The sequence below is a fragment of the Gouania willdenowi genome, chromosome 1 (genome assembly GCF_900634775.1).
Source record: "Gouania willdenowi chromosome 1, fGouWil2.1, whole genome shotgun sequence".
NCBI classification, from domain to species: domain Eukaryota; kingdom Metazoa; phylum Chordata; class Actinopteri; order Blenniiformes; family Gobiesocidae; genus Gouania; species Gouania willdenowi.
Window position 1 is genome coordinate 28,896,992 of NC_041044.1, and position 20,546 is coordinate 28,917,537.

General features: G+C 38.8%; 1 protein-coding gene and 1 long non-coding RNA gene across 5 annotated transcripts in view; one reads left to right on the forward strand and one right to left on the reverse strand.

The window, feature by feature from the left end:
- The first annotated feature begins 115 nt into the window (after positions 1-115).
- tbc1d1 (TBC1 (tre-2/USP6, BUB2, cdc16) domain family, member 1) overlaps positions 116-20,546 on the forward strand; it is a 52,039-nt gene continuing 31,608 nt past the window's right edge. For 2 of the 4 annotated variants that reach the window (XM_028461519.1, XM_028461601.1), the window contains exons 1-2: positions 116-197; positions 1,534-2,164. In XM_028461519.1, the coding sequence (XP_028317320.1) occupies positions 1,568-2,164 (597 nt within the window). In that variant the 5' untranslated portion in view covers positions 116-197; positions 1,534-1,567. Of the gene's footprint in view, positions 198-1,533; positions 2,165-8,853; positions 9,086-20,546 lie in introns of those variants that run through there. The other 2 variants (XM_028461667.1, XM_028461738.1) reach the window with 2 other exon arrangements.
- Positions 2,108-4,064, reverse strand: LOC114472602 (uncharacterized). The gene is made up of 4 exons (XR_003675159.1): positions 3,956-4,064; positions 3,361-3,456; positions 3,217-3,278; positions 2,108-2,239 (listed from the first exon to the last, which is right to left on the reverse strand). It is a non-coding gene; the product is annotated as an uncharacterized LOC114472602 (long non-coding RNA).

Sequence of the window (20,546 nt, forward strand, 5' to 3'; positions counted from 1 at the left end):
ACCAGTAAACTGACAGAGCTCTCTCTCTCTCTCTCTCTCTCTCTCTCTCTCTCTCTCTCTCTCTCTCTCTCTCTCTCTCTCTCTCTCTCTCTCTCTCTCTCTCTCTCTCTCTCTCTCTCTCTCTCTGCGCATGATCTATTTTGCCTCTGGGTTTCTATGCGTAGTGACAGACGCACCGGCAGAAAGTGAACTTACAGGTAAGAGATGATGGGAAGATAAACATGTATTATTATTTATTTATTTTGTGACATAGACAGCTTATACTATCAGTTTCGTCCGCTAAAATGACAAACATCTTATAAATGTGTGGCCTCTGAATTATTTAAACAGTTGTCTTGCTGTGTTTGCCTATATGTTGATCTTAGTAACTAAGGTTTAAAGACAATAATAAACACATGTATATCCTATTTTAGATCTGATCAGAACCTGCAAGGAGGGTAAACTGTTCCATCCTCTCCACCTCCTTTCCTGATCAGAATCAATGTATATTGTGGTTTCTAATGTAAATCTCCAGCTGTAGTCTGTGTATAGGAGAGCAACAGTCCAACACTGCTTTAGTGTGTGTCCTTGAGACTACATACGTCACGGATTGTGTTTGTGGTTAGGTGAACCAAATCAGCTGACCTCATAGTTGTGTCCTCTAAAACGAGCCTTTCAACAATAATGAGCTCACACTAGTGTCCTGGGAAATATTTAGCCTACTACCATGTTATTTTAGTCCAATTTGTGTCAGTGTGTGACCTTTTCAAACAGATTAGGACTAAATGCAGTCAAAGTAGACATAAAACATATTCACATTTTGTTATGGCATAAACCTAAAAAAAAAAAAGAAGTAATAATTGGTAACTCTTTACTTGAAGATTTATAAAGCTGACATTATGCTGTCATCTGTCATTAGCATGAATAAGGTGTCATTAAGGCTGTCATTAAGTCTCAATCGCTAAACTATGACACCTTTGGAGCTATGTTGGCATTTTTTGGGTTAGGTGGATGGATCTAGTGGTGTTAGGGTGACGAACGACACTGAATGACAGCTGTCATGACAACTTATTCATGCTAATGACAGGTGTCATGTCTTAATAATGACAGCGTAATATTAGCCTTGTGTATAAAACTTCAAGTAAAGTGTTACCAAAAACTTAAAACAGTTTTTAACACATTCATTTTAACTATTCAAATATAAATTTTTTATATATCTGTATTATATTTCATTTGTATTGTCTATTTTTCCCACTGTATGGTATCATGTGCACTTGTATTTAATCCTTATTTAATTAACAGTGTTGTACTTTACTTATGTAGGCCTCTGTAACAAATTAAATGGAGTGTTTCTGAATCTGACTCTGATCATTTGCTTTCTACATCAAGATATTGCAAAACCATGATGGATAAACAGAGTTAAACTCAACTGAAGCATTCTTCATATTTGTAGGACCTTCAGTCATACACTTTTGGATTACCATAATGAATAATAGTATTGGAGAAGCATGCAGGTCCTCCAACACTGAGAAACAATGCTCTAATGTTTTGCAGGTAAAACACAGGCTGATTGTCCCCTCTTGTCACAATGGAGGGTCTCTACTTTGAAGTGAAGCCAAGAAAAAGAAACACTACAAGCCCAGGAAACCATGAGAAACCCAAACCCCGCCCTAATCGGATATCACACAACCACTCGTGTCCATCGCTTTCAAATCACACTTCATCTTCACAGAAGCATGCCCAGAAAATGACTGGATCACAGCATCTAAAAGACAATGAGGAAGAGGCAGAAAAAGAGTTCCAATACAAACTGACACTGATTGGTGCGTTGCCAGTCCACCATCTGACCACCATGGCCATGTTACCTTGGGTGGTGGCAGAAATCCACAGGTTACACCCAGCTAAGAAGGACCCAAGGGTGCAGTTTGGTGGTAGGCGGTGTGACCCTGCTTCACATCACCGCTCAGTTCTTCTCTGCGTGTCCGCCTCATGGGTGCGATGTGTGTCTGCTCTGGTAGAGGGAGTTATCTGGGACCCTCTGACACACACGGTGCTGTTTGAATGTCGCCCACATTTAGTAACCAAGCTGATGCTCAACAGCCAGGAGCCCAGCAGCTTTGCATGCCTGGTGAAGAACACTCCCAGCTGTGCCTGCTACGTCTTCAGGTGCCAGGACAGCACCAAGGTAGGGGTGCAGCACTTCCTGCTTGGTCGTTGAAACTGCTTTTTTTTCCTCTTTGTCAAGGTTGTCAAACATGATCTGCAGAGTAAACAGAATATGTAAACTCCAAACACAGAAACCAGGGTCAGTGGGGCATCTTAGTTTATAATCATCTTTTATTTCTTTTTAGAAAATGTCTATTTGTACGGTTGCCGTATGGACAACCCCCGGTGCTATTGGTACGGTTACCAATGTACAAGTACGTAGCGTCTTAGGGTTAGGGTTAGGTTATAACACAATATTGCAACAATTTTTAGGGTTAGGGTTAGATTTAGGGTAAGGTTAAGCGTAAGCTTTAGTCTTTGTCACATGACCTAAACTGGCCAATGACTGACCTATCATATGATCTAAACTGACCAAATAGGGGCGCTGTGTACAAATAGAATGTCGGTATATTGATACGGCAACCGTACGAACAGCCACTGTCTTCTTTTTATATGTAGTCATAGTTAATGATGAATTGAGGTGATGTGGATCAGATAGAGAACAATGATTTATTGGCTCTGTAAGTGAAAAACCAATGTTTAAAATGCCATTTTTGCACTGACTCCAATTGTTTGCATGAGAGCCAAAATTCAAAATGCTGTAGATATTTCCAATTTTGAGATAAACTTCTTATATTTTCCAAACATCATCTACGATGACTTCTGTTTACAGTCAAACATTTTGATGCACTGTAGGCTCAATTTTCAATGAACCAAAAATCTGTTTAGATCATTTGAGTAGGACAGTCTGACAATGAGCGGGAGGAAGTTTGGTGTCAAGTGTGCAAAAATTGTGGGAGGAGTTGGTTCCAAAAAGTTTCACAGTTTTTGAAAAAAGCAGAGTAGTGGACCTCATAAGTTAGAATAGTTTTACATGCACGAATGGTTCTTCGATATTGGGGCTATATTTTGGTGAAAGTATCACATATGGTTGATTTGTTGTGAATTTTCAAAACTGTTGAACTTCAGAGGGTTGCTGTGGTGCTGCCTTTAGGACCATGGGTCTAAAGTGATCAGAAGCAGTGAGTTTACCTTGTGTGGCTTCAGCACTGTTTGTTATGACACCCCACAGTGATCCCCCTCCTCCCTCGACTCTGTTCAGCAACGCACGTAAACAACAATGAGCACAACATTCACTGACAGCACTGACACACTTTGAACCTACACACTGCTGACCTCTAAATGCTTTCACCTCTCCTCCACATGGACTAAACACAGCAAAGCAGCAGCTGGGCTCCCAAAGACATTTGATAGCACAACGTGTCCTGTGTACTAAAGACAGAAAGAAAAGGAAAGAAAGAAACAACAGGTCAGGGTCTTAGGACAGATCTGTGAGGAGCTTGCATGTTCTCCTTGATTCAAAAGCATGTATGTTAGGTTCATTTGAACGCTTTCATTGCCCTTAGGAGTAAAGTCTCCCTGGGAAAAATATGAATGAATGAATAACAGGAACAAAGTTAGAATATATTGTGTGATGTAAAATATACAAATCCTAGTTTAACTTTAAGGGCACATGTTGTTCACAAGGCACACAGACGCGTGTGCAGGGTCACGTCACCAAATACCCACAGCTATATGAGCAGCCAGCATGTGTGGTGTTGTATACTGTAAATATCACAAAGCACATCACAGCCATGCACGTTCACACATTAAAGAGGTTTGGGTTACACGCGATACTTAGTGGCACCTTCCCAGAATTAAGAACTTCAGAGGTCGAACATGAAAGTTTAAATTTGATCCTTTGACCTCTCGGGATTGAAGCTTATGTTACCATGGAGATGAAGGTCTTTTCAGTCATGATTGTGATGCCGTTCTTTTAAAGTTTGTGTCCCATTTGATAATGATGTCAGACAGACCACCACCTGTTGGTGGAATCTTTCACCCAGACCTTTAACAGGAGTGTGAGCACACACACACACACACACACACACACACACACACACACACACACACACACACACACGAATGCCCTCTGTAAAGGGTTGGTTTATTGCTGCTGTTGATGTAATTTAATCCTACTGGATGAGATATACTTATCCACAATAGTAAAACTGTCTTAAAGTCTCACCTCAGACAACTGTAATAAACTACTTGATCAATGAAATTAAATAAACCAGCACATGCTTTTATCACCAGTTGGATTGACTACTGTAATGCCCTGCTTTCTGGTCTTCCCAAAAAGAGAAACCAGCAGCACATGTCCTGATTAAAGGTGCCGTCCGCAACTCTCAGATCCCTCTCTCACCCTCCCTCCCCGCTGCTCTCTCAGCAGCAACAACACTGTGTCACATAAGCACCCAAACGGAGGCTGCTGCACACACACAAACAACACGTGCACTACAGAGTTCTAGTGTAACAATTACAAATCAAACATAATGTAAATCAAGCAGCAGTAATTACCTTCCAAGCAGAAAGGTCGCCAATTCCATCTTCTACTCCTCCAGACCATGCACTGTAAAAAATACAGTGCTCCAGGGGCGGGGCCTGTGAGCAACAGCTGTCAGACAGTCCATCAAACACAATCCTGGCTCTGATTGGTTCTTTTTGCTCGGTCGCGGTGCATTCTGGCAATCTGCCAAAGGCTGCAGGAGCAGCAGGGGGGACTCAATGAGTCTGTTTTTTTCACACAAACTACTAGTTTGATGTAAAGCTGTCCTTACATAGTGACAACGTTAGTAAATATGACAAAAAGTCACTTTTATGAGAGTTGCAGACTGCACCTTTAAGACCAGGAGGCGGGAACACGTACACCCATTTTAAAATTGTTGCATTGGCTCCCCTTGTGTTTGAGGATCGATTTTAAAGTTCTTTGACTAGTTTTTAAGTGTCTTGATGGTTTTGGGCCTTCTTGTCTTTCAGAAACACTTTTATCCTATGAGCCTTCTCGGACCCTGAGGTCCTCCGGCGCTGGCCTTTTATTAATCCCTACAGTCAGGACACTGTCCTAGTTTTATGGCCCCCGTCTGTGGAACAGTCTGCCGGAGAACTTCAGGGCTGCAGAGAACGTTCATATTTTTAAGAACAGGCTCAAGACTCACCTTTTCATATTAGCTTTTAACGAATGATTTATTTGATTATCTTTCATGTTTTCATTGTTATTTTTTGTTGTTTTTATAGTTTTGCACTATTGCTTACATTATACTTTATTTGAACACTTTGATTCCACTGTGGCTTTAAGTTCTTGTTAATATTAAATTATTTTAAAAAAATATATATATATAGTATTCAGTATTTACCACTGATGTTTCTTTCTATATTTCAAATGCCAATATTGGAATAGAAAACGGTGTAATTGCCAAATTTGCATGTCATGCCTGTTCACAAAATTTGTTTAATGAACGTTTAAACATTTCAAACAGTGATGTCAAAAACTGCTCTTACACTATTACCATCTTGATGCTCTTTACATAAAAAACAAACAAACATATTAATAATTTTTAAATTTCACAATCACAGTCAAAGAGCAGCTGAAATGGACATTTATTGTAATTTGACCTAAAACACTAAACTTAAGCGATTCAAAGTACAAATTTGTGTCTGCTTTGGCCATTTATCTTAAGTTTGACAAATAAACAGGCACAGATTGACACAGTGTATCTGTGATCATTCTCACTGTGCTGTGGGGGAGGTGTCAGTACTGCAGCAGACGTGTTATTTACAGTCCAGCACATAATAATACAATGTTTTTAAAGGGGAGAAGAAAAGAAGAAAAAAAAACAGCTCAAGCTTTACAAAAATGTGACATTATGGATGCAAACACTTTGCAAAATCACAGGAGTCATCAGTACTGCAGAAAGTAGGAAATAAGACTAGTCTCCAACATGAACTACATCAGTTCCTGGGCCATTTCCTGATATGATTTGTATATGAAGTCAATAAAAAAAAAAAGTTGTTTTTTTTATTTTAATTTATCTATTTATTTATTTTACCTCTTTTGTTGTCGTTCATTCATGCATAAAAGGAAAGCTATAACTAGGAACATGACTTATTGGGTGAGAGTGGTGTTTATTGTGTCCACTAGGTGTCACTACAGGAGCATAAACAGCAAAACTATTCAATCTAATTTTAACTTCAGTCAGATGAAGTAAACAACTGAAACTGGGCAACACGTTCTCACAATATGTTTGGCCAAATTTCCCACAAAATGTGCAAAAATTAAAAGAAGTATTTCATTTTTTTTTTAAATAACAAAAATAATAATTAGAATAGTAACAAAAAATAAATGTAAGTCAAACATTGCCAAAATGTGGCACTAGTGCGGTTTGAGCAACTTTACTTTTTATTTTTTCTCATTTAAATTTTTACATTGTATTCCAGAAATACGTGTGTGCAGCTTTTCTTAATTATCAGTGGATTTAAAGTCCTTTTGTTGAAAGTGTTAATAATGAAAAGTTCCTTATTTTCAAGTAGTGTTTGCTTCTTTGTTTTGAATCATATTTTGGGTTGGGTTCTTGTACAATATATATATTTAAATATATATATATCCTGTTTATAGCAGTGTTCTTACCGATATATTGGCTATCGATCAAAACCCCAGTATTAGTATCGACCCTTAAAATCTGTCAGGCTTTATCTCACTCCTACAAATAGTTAGTATAACATTGATTCAGTAGGGCAGGAGTGTCAAACTCATTTTAGTTCAGGGGCCAAATATGAAGTAGTTAGATTTTTGGTGGGCCACAGATTTTAGGCAGGAAAACAAGCAATTTCATGGATAATTTCTTCAAGTTTGCACTTTGACGTATAAATGATACATATATGTAAGGCTCCGACAATATCCAAGCAAAAAGTGACAAATATCAGTCCCTGCAGAATTTGCTCTTTTGAATTTCATTGATTTTGTGACAAATTTTTTATTTAATTCATTCATTCATTTGAGATTTAAAATGACTGCATTCATGTGATAAACACATGCTGATCCTCCAAATATTGTGGAGTTTCATTGTCACTGAGATATCTACAACCGAATCAGTTGGCAATTTAAACAATAATAATTCATTTATTTATTTTTTTTGTGTGGTCTTTTTTTTTAATCTTTCTCCATCGGGCTGAACTGGATGAGCCCAAGGGGCCACATTTGGCCCCCGGGCCTTGAGTTTGACACATATGAATTATGGTATCTGTTGATATTTTTATTTATTCTCAGATAAATCACAGTAGCTTATAATTTTCTGAAGAGTCTTTCTATAAACAGTGAGTGTGTCTGTTTCACTGCTGGGTCATCATCACTAATGATCCATGTATTCAGAAACTCGGTCAGGGCCTCCAGGGCCTCTCATTCCTGTGGTGGATGTGTGTGTGTTCTTCCTTCAGCAGCAGACTGACAGGAAGCTCTGTTTGTGTTCAGTCGTTCACATCAATGCAACATGTAACAGCTTCGGGGGGAACACACCCACACATATACCGCCTAAACTTTAACTGCTCCCGGGCAGGAACCAGTGCTCCTCAGCCCCTTCCCTCTCAAGACAAGTTAGACACGTTCACCTCAAATACACCGGGGTTTCCTCCAAAGTTAAAGAAGAAGACAACGACAGCAATCTATTCTATAAAGCAAGGAATCTCTGTCTGTCTGCGTGTCTGTGGCTAAAAAAACACCCCGTAAATATTGACCAGCAGGTGTCCTCAGTGAGCAAAGTTTGTAACTAAGGTGATAAAGGGACTTGTTTTCTTTCTCTCTAGAATTAGAATTATTTATTTTTTTAGTGTGTTACAAATACAGAGTAGGCAGCATTAGTGCACAAAGTGACAAGATATTTTTATACTGCATTTCATTTGAACTAGATTTATATTTTTAAAAGTTTAAGCATAGAATACAGTTGTTTGGTATTTCTTGTGTGTGATGTGTTAATTTAAATAAATAAAATATGAAATAATTTAAATATACTTTTCGATCAGTAATGTTTTTTTTTTTTTACATTTTTTTTTTTTTACTAATTACTAGACATACTAGACACGAGCCCAAGGTTGAAAAACACTGCCCTGATGATTGTATCCATTATTTTACCTAATTGAGTGCTATTACCCAGGAACTGAAAATACTCTAAATCATTAGAAGTAGAGACATATTTTTACAATAGTATGTATTACTATAATTAGTATCATTATTATTGATGTTTTTATTTGTTAATATTGTCACATTATTACAAACATATTGGGTTACATTATTTAAATAGGCTAACCCTGGTTGAAGCAATCTAATGTAGGGATTTGTCAGTGTTTCTTATCTAGTCATATAACCAAAGGGCAGAGATGCAGATGGATCACAAATACTCACATTACTGTAATTTATGGGCACTTCTACTTTTTTTGAGTAGATTTTTAAATCAGTAATTTTACTTGTACTTAAGTACATTTTAAAATAATGAATTGCATTTCTACATATACAGATAACATATTTGTATGCAAGGGAACTGTGGCAAGCTGTATTACTAATAATACAATTTAGTAACTTTTTAATTGAGTACAAGTTAATTGAGCTACTTTTTACTTGTACTTCATTATTTTATGTATGACTTACTTGTACTTGACTACAATTTCGTACTTCTACTACAGTAGCACCTATCAGTTCTCTTTCTTTACACCTCTGTTAAAGAGAAGCCCCCTCAGCCTCGGGTTATGACCGCCTCTGTAAGGGAGGGTTGTAGTTTGCTCTTATTGTGGAGGTCTTCGGCTGGATGTGGCGGCTTCCTGTTGTCCAACCTGACTAGTCCTGTCCGCATAATGATCGTCCACGGCCAAATAAACTTTTTTCCAATGAGACGATGAGTGTCACTCAGCGACCGGAGCCCCTTCCTGAGGACTAACCGCTCAGAGCCGGTGGGAGTTGATGGCGGATGGGATGAGAGCCAGACTGCAGCGGTTCAGCCTGTTTAACAACAAACCGCAGCAGAGAGACGTGAGTGTGAGTCCGAGTGTCGGTGTGACTGAGGGGACACTGAGGAGCCTTAGCATTAGCAACACTAGCTCAACCTGTGCTTAGCCAAGTTCAGCTGAACTCCCCCAACTTATGCTATAGTACATGGAGTGTCAGTTGTTTCTGTCTCAGTCTGAACTTTAAACGTGTTCACTTACATTTTATTCAGCTCGTCGTTGTAACTTCTTCTTCTTATGGTCATTAAACATCCCCCTCTGCTGTTGGTTAAATTTAGTCATAGACTTCAAACATGTGGCAGCAGATTCATCTCAACATTGGTCACCTGTTGGTCAGTTATTCATTTTATGTGATGACATGTTTTCAAACTCCCTTAAAAGTTTTCTTTAGTATGTTTTTGTTGTCTGTTGCCATGACCAATCATATTAGTTCATTCCCTTATTCCTGGAGGCGCTACTGTAGATATGACAATGGACCTAACTTTCAATGCAAGTGAAGAGAGCAGTGGCTCACTAACTTCAACATTTATCTTCTTAAAATAGTCACTCGGTGGCTCTGCTTATAACTCTGCCAAGAGGGTTTATGTGTTTACTGGCGTTATTTTATTTAGAAAGTGTCTATTTGTACGGTTGCCGTACGGACAAACCCCGGTGCTATTGGTACATTTACCCAAGTTCACCTACGTAGCATCTTATGCTGCGTTCACATTGGATGCGTCACAAAATGTCCGTACATCCAGATTACATACAAAGTCAATGGATAGATGCGTCCCAGATGGGAAATATATCCTGTGCGGCAGTGCGGCTCCCAATTTTACTCATATCCGGACATTCGCAAGAGTTGAAAATATTGAACTCCTGCGACCGTTTTGCATGACGAAAGCCATTCAGAGTCTTTGTTGACGATGACGTCAGGCCATCAACACAGACACTGGTCTGTTCACCCATTCAACCATGGAGTAGAAGCTGTGTGTGACCACCTGGAGCTGTATGACCTGGCCTTTATAACCGGAACCGGACTAGGAAGGATTTGGCGTTGAGGAGAATCAGCGAGGTGGTGGTAGTAGCAGGTAAAAGTTCTCTCTGTAGCACTGAGCTAGGATAGCATTAGCCGCTAATCACACCGGCTTTTTTCACTGGTGGTTTATGTTTATGAGAGGAGAAAAAGGAGCGCAGCTCCTCGTTTCAGCAGGCAGTGAAACTCACCGAGTTGGATGTGTCACTGGTGGGCGGGGCTTCACTTCAGACGTGTAAATTCCTTCGTATGAAGCGAATGGGGACATTTTTTGATCTTGCGGACGCTGCGGTACGTTTCGTAAGGCAGATGCGTCCGGTGCCGCAGAAGACGCATTCGGTGTGAACGCAGTATTATGGTTATGGTTAGGTTGTAACTAGGGCTGCTCGATTATAGAAAAAATAACAATCCCGATTATTTTAGTCATAATTGAAATCACGATTATTCAAACGATTATTATTTGTCAACCAAAAAGTTGTTGTTGCAGGGCAGAGGAGCTTGCATGCGCGTGCATTAATCAATTCAATGTTAGTATTAATAATTGTTTTTTTCTCGTGCATGCCGAGCTTTATTCTTTGTATTAATCTGAAATCGTGGAAGTTTGTTTTATTTAGCAAATAAAACAACTGTAAAATGTTATTATTATTTTAAGTAATTGTTTTTTCTTGATTGTTATTTTTGTAATTGTTGAGTGTATTGATCGAATTTCGATTAATTGCACAACCTTAGTTATAACCCTATATCGCAACACTTTTTAGGGTTAGGTTTTGTCTTTGTCACGTGACCTAAACTGGCCAATGAGGGGCGCTGCATACGGATAGAATATCGGTATATTGATGTGGCAACCGTACGGATAGTCACTGCCTATTATTTATTTATCTGTTAAACTATCTTAAATATTTATCTATTTAACTCAAAAATGAATGAATGGGTTTGGAGGAAATTTTCAGGAAATTTCTGAATTGGAAGTGATAAGATTTTTAGGAATGGTCTAAGCTAAATATCCCCAAATCTGAATCAGTTTTTAAAACTAGAAAAATCTCTGTGTTCATTTTTTGAGCTGTTTTACAACAACCCCTGCTGGTCATTTTGCACATTTCCCTTTCTGATTTGATCATACAAGTGCTCACCCACTAGAAATGTCTTTAGTCTTCACTGATCCAGATAACTGCAAATATCTGGCAAAGAGGGGATTTGGCACCTGGTGGAGGTTTTGTGTTCTCTGATTGCTCTTGTGTTTTGTGTTAAATCTAAGGTTTGTTTGAAAAGTAAACTCTTGTTGTGTTATCTCTTGACGACAAGTCTCAAGCCTTGGAGTTGTTGTTGTTGCGAACGGCTCAAGGTTGAAGTTGGTGTGTTCATGTGTATGAGTGACAATTGCCAAACGGTGGTTTTATCCTATCAAAGTCTTCTTTATTTGAATGTTATGTATTTATCAGATAGGAAATTAGAAAACTTTGTAACATCAGTGCTGGGAATGTTGATGGGTGGTTAGTTTTTTGTAGCCTAGTCATAGTTTATGACTCCATCCATCCCTGCTTAACCTTTGCAGGACAAACGGTGCTTGACTTTATTCGGGCTGACTGTTATCTATGCATTTCTATTGAACTGTTAGCCTTGCTCATTTGTTTTACACAGTATCAGTAACTGTATCGGCTAAGGGATGTTGCAGGTCATGCTTGTGTTCGTGCTAAGCGTAAAAATGAGTCTTTAAAATTTGACTAGTCGATAATGTTATTTTTAAGAACATTTTGGATTGTGTGTGCTCTCAGAAAACCCACATTATGTGAGACATTTGTTTTGCAAAATAAGTCACACTTGGAATATCACTATCTTGAAGAATTGCATTTGTACAAAAATATCCAAACTACACCTCAGGTTAGGCTTAATAAGAGTCTGTCAGCACTAGGGGTGTGTATTGCCTGGCATCCGGCGATACGATTCGTATCCCAATACATAGGTCACAATACGATACAATATATCCCGATATTAAAGTATAAGGCGATTTTTTTAATATATGACTTAAGAAACAATTAATCTGTAAATGTGTACACTTTCACGAGAACATTATGTTTGAAATATATTTTATTGGCATGTTTTACACTCAAAACATTGGCTTTAACAAGCCATGTGCCAAAAACCTAAAATAAAAAAATAACAGACAATCTGTCTGTGGCTTTTAAACCAACTTTGACTTTAGTGCAACATAACTTTAGTGCAACATAACTGAGGTATTTGCCTAGAACAACAAATAATTGCAGAAAGTTAGTACTTTTTTTTTTGATTTTATTGAAAAAACACAAGCTGGTCAACATGCCCAGGTTTCAGTTCACGTCTTTGTGCAGTTACAATGTCTCCTGCAGTGGAAAAGACTTTCCTGGTTGAGAAGAAAAATTAAAAAAAAAAGATGCATTTTGAATCGGTCTGAGAATCGCGCAACGTAATATCGTGATATATCACCGAATCGATTTTTTCCAACACCCCTAGTCAGCACACGTTTCACTGAGATCTATTTGGATCCTCTGCACTTCATTGCGACTGTGCTTGATCCGCATTAGATCATTACTTGAGTGTTGGAAGAAAGCAGGAAATGAGAGACTGTCAGGAACAGACTTCACTGTGATAAAGCAGAGAAGCTGCTCTTCATCAAAAACTTAAATTAACTCAGTGTTTTTATTAGAGAACATCTTTAATTGTACGATCTTTCAGCAACCCAGTGAGTAATAGGTCTGTACATTAATATTATTTAAAGAACACGAGTGTGGTCAAGTTAAACATTTTATTTAATTTTATGTTGTGACAGTCGGTGCTAAAAAATAAATAGATAAAAAAAAATCATAATTTTTAAGTGATTTATTCTTTGAAGCATTAATATTAATCCATGCAATTGCAATGCCTTTAGTTTAGTGAGGTTATAAGTACACAGTTAGTACTCATATATGCAATGGTTCTATTCATTGACATAATAGTTTCTTTCCGTGTTTCGGTTTTCAGACTTGGTTTCCTCATTTTTGGTTTTTGGTTTTTGCCAGTAATTTTTATTTCAGTGCAGCCCTAGATAATTACAAAGGATGTACAGTTTTTCCACCTTAAAGGGAACCTGTACTGAATTTTATTTACAAGCTCTATCAAAAGATGGTGTACGTCACAAAAGGTTTAGCAAATAAAAGTTTATCAAATATGCTTGTGAAGCCGCAAAGAGTTCGAAGAATGTGATTTTCTGCGGAGGTATGGTCAGGACCATCTTTCCTCTGACACTAAGTGATAGAGGATTGTGATTGGCTGAAGTCGTCGTAGTATTGTCCAATTGGCTGAGCTGCAGTTGTTTTGGTCATGTACCGCAGATATCCTATTATCAGCCAGCGTTAGGTTACATGTCTAATAAAGAGCTGGCTGTAATGTCTGATTGGCTGCAGCTCAGCCAATCAGACAATACGACAACTTCAGCCAATCACAATCCTCTATGACTTAGTGTCACTGCAGAGGCAAGATGGCGCTGACCAACCATAGCTCCACAGAAAGTCACATTCTTAGTAACAAGCATTTACTTTAGTTGGCTAAAGCTCTATTCCTATAACATATATGATCTTTCATAGAGCTCAGTGGTAGAGTGCGTCATCCAATAACCGAAGGGTTGGAAATTTGAATCCCGCTTTAGCCACGTCATTGAGCAAGGCACTTCACCCACATTGCCTACTAGTATGAATGTGGTGTGTGAGCGAGTGTTGGTGGTGGTCGGAGGGACCGATGGCACACTATGGCAGCCTGGCTTCCGTCAGTCTGCCTCAGGGCAGCTGTGGCTACAATAGTAGCTTTCCACCACTAAGTGTGGAGTTAAATAATTATGCCATGTAAAGCGCTTTGAGTGACCAAAAATAAGGCGCTATATAATTCCAATGCATTATTATTTATACTATAAATACCCTTTAATACTCTACTTTCATATCTGTTCGTTAACCAGTCCAAAGCTAAAGATATATCACCTCTCAATTTATAATATCATTAAAACTAAGGCCATGAAAATCCTGTCTGCATTTATGAGTGTGAGTGAGTCACAGCCCACTCACCCCTAGTCATTGTGCTTATTCCAGGATTTCACTATAGAACAGGAGGCAAGAAGTCCACATATACAGTATGTCACCTAATCTGTCTGCTCTTATCTCAGCAGATGCAGCTGGGTGTGTATTTGTTCTCCATGTGTAATGTGCTGGTTTGTTTTTGTCTTTGGGATGCATTTGTGGGGAGGAATGCTTATTATGCTTTCTTTAATCTTATTGAATGTTCAGCTGTGGATGAGAACACCAGTAGTTTTGATATGAATGTAATAATTCTATTTCCGTCACCTTTGTTCTTGTCTATCTGTTTGTCTAGCAGTCTGACTTTAACTTTATTCACTGCCTTCAAATTTACCCCGTCGGGACTTTTAGTCATGTAGTGCAAAACATGTTCACACCACACTGTCAAAGATAAAGACACTGTTCACACCTCAGCCTTCGTGACCTTTCTGTCAAAGTTGAAAGCTTCGCTCTGACTCAGCACAGGATTTAAAAAAAGTACTTCATCAGGATTTGTTTATTTTGTTTTGTCCTGTGAAATATTTCTTTAGATAATCCACCACAGTTGGTTCTCGTGAGGGATTGTTTTTCAATTACCCAGAGTCATTGTGAGACCACACACAACATACAGCATGTTATCTTTCTCTATGTTTTTGTGTGTAGGCAATGTGTGTTTTGATCTTTGAACCCTGCTTAGTTCTGGTTATGCTACTCAAGGCACATGACCATGTAAAGAGGGACTTTCAACTGCCTCGTCATTGCTGTTAGTTTTTCTTGGCTGGCTGGCTCATCACAACAATTTTCTACTGACACATTTTCTGTAATCCCCAAATTTCAGCATAAAATGCCGATGGCATGTTGTTGTAATAAAAGTACAGTAATAAGTATTTTCTATGATTCTGTCATTAGATCTATTAGTTGTAGTTTTTACTCATCCCTGTTTATTTTTGCTAGTTTGTATCTGTGAGTACGTTTTACGTTCAAACACAAACTATCATTACAATTCTTGACATTTATATTATCATTGTTTTTGAAACATTTGTAATATGTCTTTTATCTGGTCCTGTTGCTGTCTTGGTAAATGTGGGATGTCTGTCTCTTTAGTATACCCTACAGATAGTTGAAGAATGGTTTATTCTGGATGAATGCCAGTTGGTAATTTATTATGGTGATTTTGTAGAAAGAACTTCATTAAACTTTTTTTTTTTTCAGGTGTTTGCTTAGAATGGTCCATGTTCAATATCAGTCATATCTATGTTTCATGTATATTTAGAGTATATATATATATCCGTTTTTAATATGTTAAAAAATGGATAACTATTGCAGTGTGGAAAATGTGTCACAATTCTGCCCTACAATTGGAAAGGTATTGGTTTTATTATTTCTGCATACAAGTAGAGTATGTTCTCTCTTGTGTTGTCTCGTGTTTGTAGATTTTCTCACGGTGCTTATATTTCCCATCACGGTCCAAAAACATACCCATGAGAATTTCTAAAGGGTGATTGTGTTCATGTGACTAGGATTATGTGTCCCTCTGTGTCCTGATGATAGATGGGTGACCTGTCCAGCATATAACCTGTCGTTATTTGAATTGGATTTGATTCCATGACCCTAAAAGGATATACTGCCATAAACTGAAGGGAGAATACTTACTGGGCATGAAGGCAGTGAACCCTACCATGAGAGTCCAGGGTTTCAAAGCTCTCCATTATTTTTGAACTAAAACTACAAATTGAAAAACTGAATTTGTGATGGCATATAAATATATACATACCTTGGGCCAGCTATTTGTGGGGTAACAGAGGTTGAAGACAGGCCTTGGTGATGGTCAGTTTCCCCCATTTTAACACATTACCAGCACCTTATTTAAAAATCCCCTTCTTCATCTGATGAAACATGTTCAGAAACAAAGACATCTTGCTGGTATTTTAGCAGTTAGCTATGCAGTTGGTTTCAAAGCCATGGTTTCTAACCATGATCTGAATAGTATTGTCCCTTTTTCCTTTAGGTGTATGAATTGCTCATAAGCTACCAACAATGGTAGGTTACATTAGTTGCTATTTATTAAGCCTAGTGTGTGTGGTTGGAAATATGATTGAATCATTCTTAAAGGTCCCATGTCATGCTATTTTTCATTTGTTCTAAGAGCCCCAAAAACATAGTCCATTTCCAGAGTTTTAGCCTCTCAAAAGTCACTTTCTGAGCAACTCTACGCAAACAGGCTGATTTGCAGCCTACATATGCATATTCATGAGTGGGCGTGTCTATAGACGGGACACTGACTTCCTCCTCCTTGCACGGTGACATAGGGCCAGAGGACGGCCCGCCCTCCTCCCACCCACTCCGTAGCCGAACTCATACTGCTTTATAAACATGAGAGAGAGCATGGGTGCTGGGCGTTCATAGGTACATACATAGACTGTAGAAAATACATACATAGCACTGCGCGAAGGACGCTGAAATGCTTACCTTTGTGGGCGTGTCTGTTTACATGTCAATCACGGCAGAGAGCTTCCTGGAGGTGCGGCTTTTCCGGCTCAGTGCCGCTTCAAATTCGTCATCAAAGTGGGAACGCATCATCAAATTGGAGCGAGGTGTTTGGGCTCACCCTGCAGTAAGAAAGGAGCAAATCACCCTCTAACTAATGATTGAGGGAATTAATGAAAAACACATTTTGGGCATGTGTATGAAGCCCATATCGCACTTTTATGATATTTAAAGCACAGAAAAGTTGATTTAGCATAACATGGGCCCTTTAAAGAACCACTTGGCCCACAATTGCTTTTTAATGTTTGAGTTCCTTTCAGATGTCTGCCACTTTCACTGGGTAAAGGTTCTCAGCAGATAAGTCTTCTCCCCAGCCACTTCCATTGGCTCCTAATGGGGAATCCCAGGCCAGCTGTGAGATGTAATCCCTCAAAGAATGGATCTCCTGCTCCATCCTACTCTCGTTCACAAACAAGGTCCTAAGATTCCTTGACCTAGAATTGGCAAACCACCCCTTTCCAATTGAGAATCATGGCATCAGACTTGGAAGTGCTGAGCCTAGAGCTGGACGTTGTTGCTCGATAGGTCCAACAAAATTCTCTGACCCTTGGACTTGACTCCCTCTACAATCTGGCTGCATCTAGATATTCTGTCCTTGATTGTTGCTCCGCAAGATGCCTCGGGATGCATGTTCATACTATCCAAATCCACAAAATGTGGAATAGTTTGGGCAAACTCCCATGTCCCCTCCATATCCTTGTAACAGCGAAGAGAAAGTTAACCACTCAATTTGAGGTTTCCCTATTAAACAGACACCTTACCTCACCTTATCTACAACATCCAAAGCCTGATCCGCAGGACGGGTCTTTTCCAACCCCTGGGCTCCACTTCCACGGAGTTGTTTCACTATTTCAGAGATTTCTGCCCCAGAGATTGGACGACCCATCCCCAGGCGTTCCCTGATCTGGTTTCTCGATGGAATACGTGTTGGTAGGATTGAGGAGGTCTGTAAAGTATGTGTTTTACTAGCCAACCATATCCCCATTGCTCCCCGTCCCCATGTCGGGTATTTGCTGCCTCCCTTCCCTGAGGCGTTGAATGGTTTACCAGAATCTCTTCTGAGCCGATCCATGGTCCATGGTCTCACCAAACCTCTTCAATGCTTCAGTTTTTTCTTCAGCAATTGCGACTGCTACACATTGTTTGGGACGTTTGAGTTAAAACAATGGCCAAAACTTTTGTCCTTTGACATAAATATACAGAATAATGTCATTTTGTTTTCTAGGGAGTAGTAATTACATTTGACATTATCACCTTTTACCTCTTTGCACTAAAGATAATATTTAGTCCGTTGCACTAAACGGAAGCTTCTCGTTTTTCCACTAGTGCTTGTGTAACTTCCTTTTTTTTCAGCCAGCACTACAGTAGTTCTTTTTAATAGAAGTTGCTAAGGTAAGGGAGACCAGGCTTTTGCATGTTATTCCTCAGTGAGTGGCAAAGTCTGAGGATCAACTGCCTTCCTGTCTCAGATCAGTATGTAAACGGTCTGCTAACAGATAGTGTGTGCTGTGTCTGTTTGAAAAGCAAACCCTCTGTCAGACTCCCTTTGCGCTCCTATTTCACTCGCCCAAATCAAATGTTTTGCCATTCAACAATTCGTCTAAAAAAAGGAGAGAAGTAAAGGTGGAGGATAAAAGTCGGCGTTTAGATGACAAATCCCGGAATAAAGATGAACAGACATAAATAGAAGTCTGTCTTCAGGAATTTCATACTTTAATCTGTCCTGGAATGTCAGAGCAAAGTTTGGTTATTCAACTTTAAAGTGTACATTTCAATTATCAATCCAAACACATCAGAAACCATAGATAATTATATTTTTAATCAATGCAGCAACAAATCTAGCTTCATTTAACATTTATCAAAATTATATTGGCAAATGAATTACCTTGTGCTTGTTTATATAGTTCAGATTACAATATCAGTTTTTTTGAAAAATAGGTAAAGCATATTCATAATTATAGTATTTATAATTTTCTATGTAAAACCTTTAAATAGGGAGTTAGCGAGATAGTTAATGAGGCACCGAAACAGCAAAGAAGCAGATATCAGCAACAAAAATGAATGACTGTTGGGGTAAAACCGAGTGAGTGGGTTGAAATATATGAAAAAGAGGCCAGAGATGGCCAATGAAGAAAACCAAGCATGCTCTCTTCTGCTGTGACTCCACACTAACACCAGGTAGGATACAAAAGAGGGTGAAGAAAAGACTAAATTGACAGGTTAAATGTATCTGTTGCTTTGATTTTTTTGGGGGGGGATACGCTGGCAGGGAGCACAGAATGAAATGACGCTAATGGAGGGCCTGTACAGATGGCAGAAGCTGTTCTTACGGCAGAATGATGACACTCAGCAGATACTGGAAGCTGGACCGTGTGATCAAAATTGACGTGTGACAGAATACTGGTTCGTCTAATACAAGCATTTATACTTTGTTACCATCAAATATGCCTTAAATTGTTTAGATTTGAGGATGCATTCAAGGAATCAGGACTCTTGAAAATGAACCCTAGGGCTGTTTACTTTATAATGATCTCAAATAAATACATCTGTTGATGTTAATAGGATAATAGCTACCTTTCAGCAATGGCATATATCACCGGTTTCATTCCATGTGTTATTCTGTGTCAGGTGAGCATACTTTGTCACAAAGGATGATGAACAGCTATAGTTTGTTCATAAAAATGCCCTTTTTTTGTGTAAAAAGTTCTTTGATTTGCACATTTTAGACCAAATTAAAGCTGTCTGGAATATACAGTTACTAAAATGACGTGGCCAGTAGTAGTACAGTGACTCTTTTGTTAGAATTTTATTAACAGAGTAGTTTTTAAAGGTCATAATGTTGGCTGTCAATGCTAATTAAAATGTGGCCCCATTACCCCAACCTTTTCTAGCAAAAGTTTTAACAAAAGAAAAGTCAGAGAATCAAAACCTCCATCTGTTTACCCTGACGGTTAAAGCTGACACACTTCGTCATGCAATTGTTGAGCCTGTTTTTCAGTCTTGGGCAGGTATTGTTTTATTAAGCAAACAGGAATTTCTAAACCTCATGCCAAGGCAAGACACAGCAGGACCAGAATGCTCCTGTGTTTATGAGAAGGCACATTTAGTGGCTGCTCAGGCATCCCAAAGTACTGACGTCAGTTAGCATAGCAAACAGCTTCTGATTCACTCATTGGCTTTCTAGTTCATGATTCTTACTCTATTACATCACCAGTGTGTTTAACATGCTGAGCCCTGAACACCAGAAGCATTTCTATTGGTGTATGTAGAAATTGCAGATTAAATAATGTTATCTTTCACAGGTAGATTAGTAATGACAGTGATATTTGAAGCAAAAGGGGATTTTACACACAGAGTTGAATTGACAAAAAAGTAAACAATAGACAGTGTTGTTCATTTGTAGTAAGTTTAAAGGTAGGGTAGGTGATTTTCAAAAGCTAGCATGATTTTGAATGAAGCCCCCTGATTGCTCCGCCTTTACGCCCCTCGCCCCTCCCGTCTGTGCTCCGTCTCACTCACATGCACGCCCACAGCTTCTGCAGAAGCAGACCTCAGCTCAACGCTTGTATTGTGTAGAAACTTTGTTGTCTCATTTCTCATTCAGCAGTAAGTAAATAATAAACTTTACCATCATATATGTTAAAAAACGTGACCAAAAACTCTGTTTTAACTCTGTCAGCGGTGATGCGCTTTCAGTGTGAGCTTGTGCTTGCGAGGGATCGAGAACGAGCAGGGAGACAGGGAGACGTGATTGGTTAAAAAAAACGGTTCGTTTTTTTTCCATTGGTCGAAGTTATTACAGATTTACAGCTGCTACAGATGATGGATTTTCTCCGTTTCTTTTTTAGAGCACATAAGATCTTAATTTCTGTCAG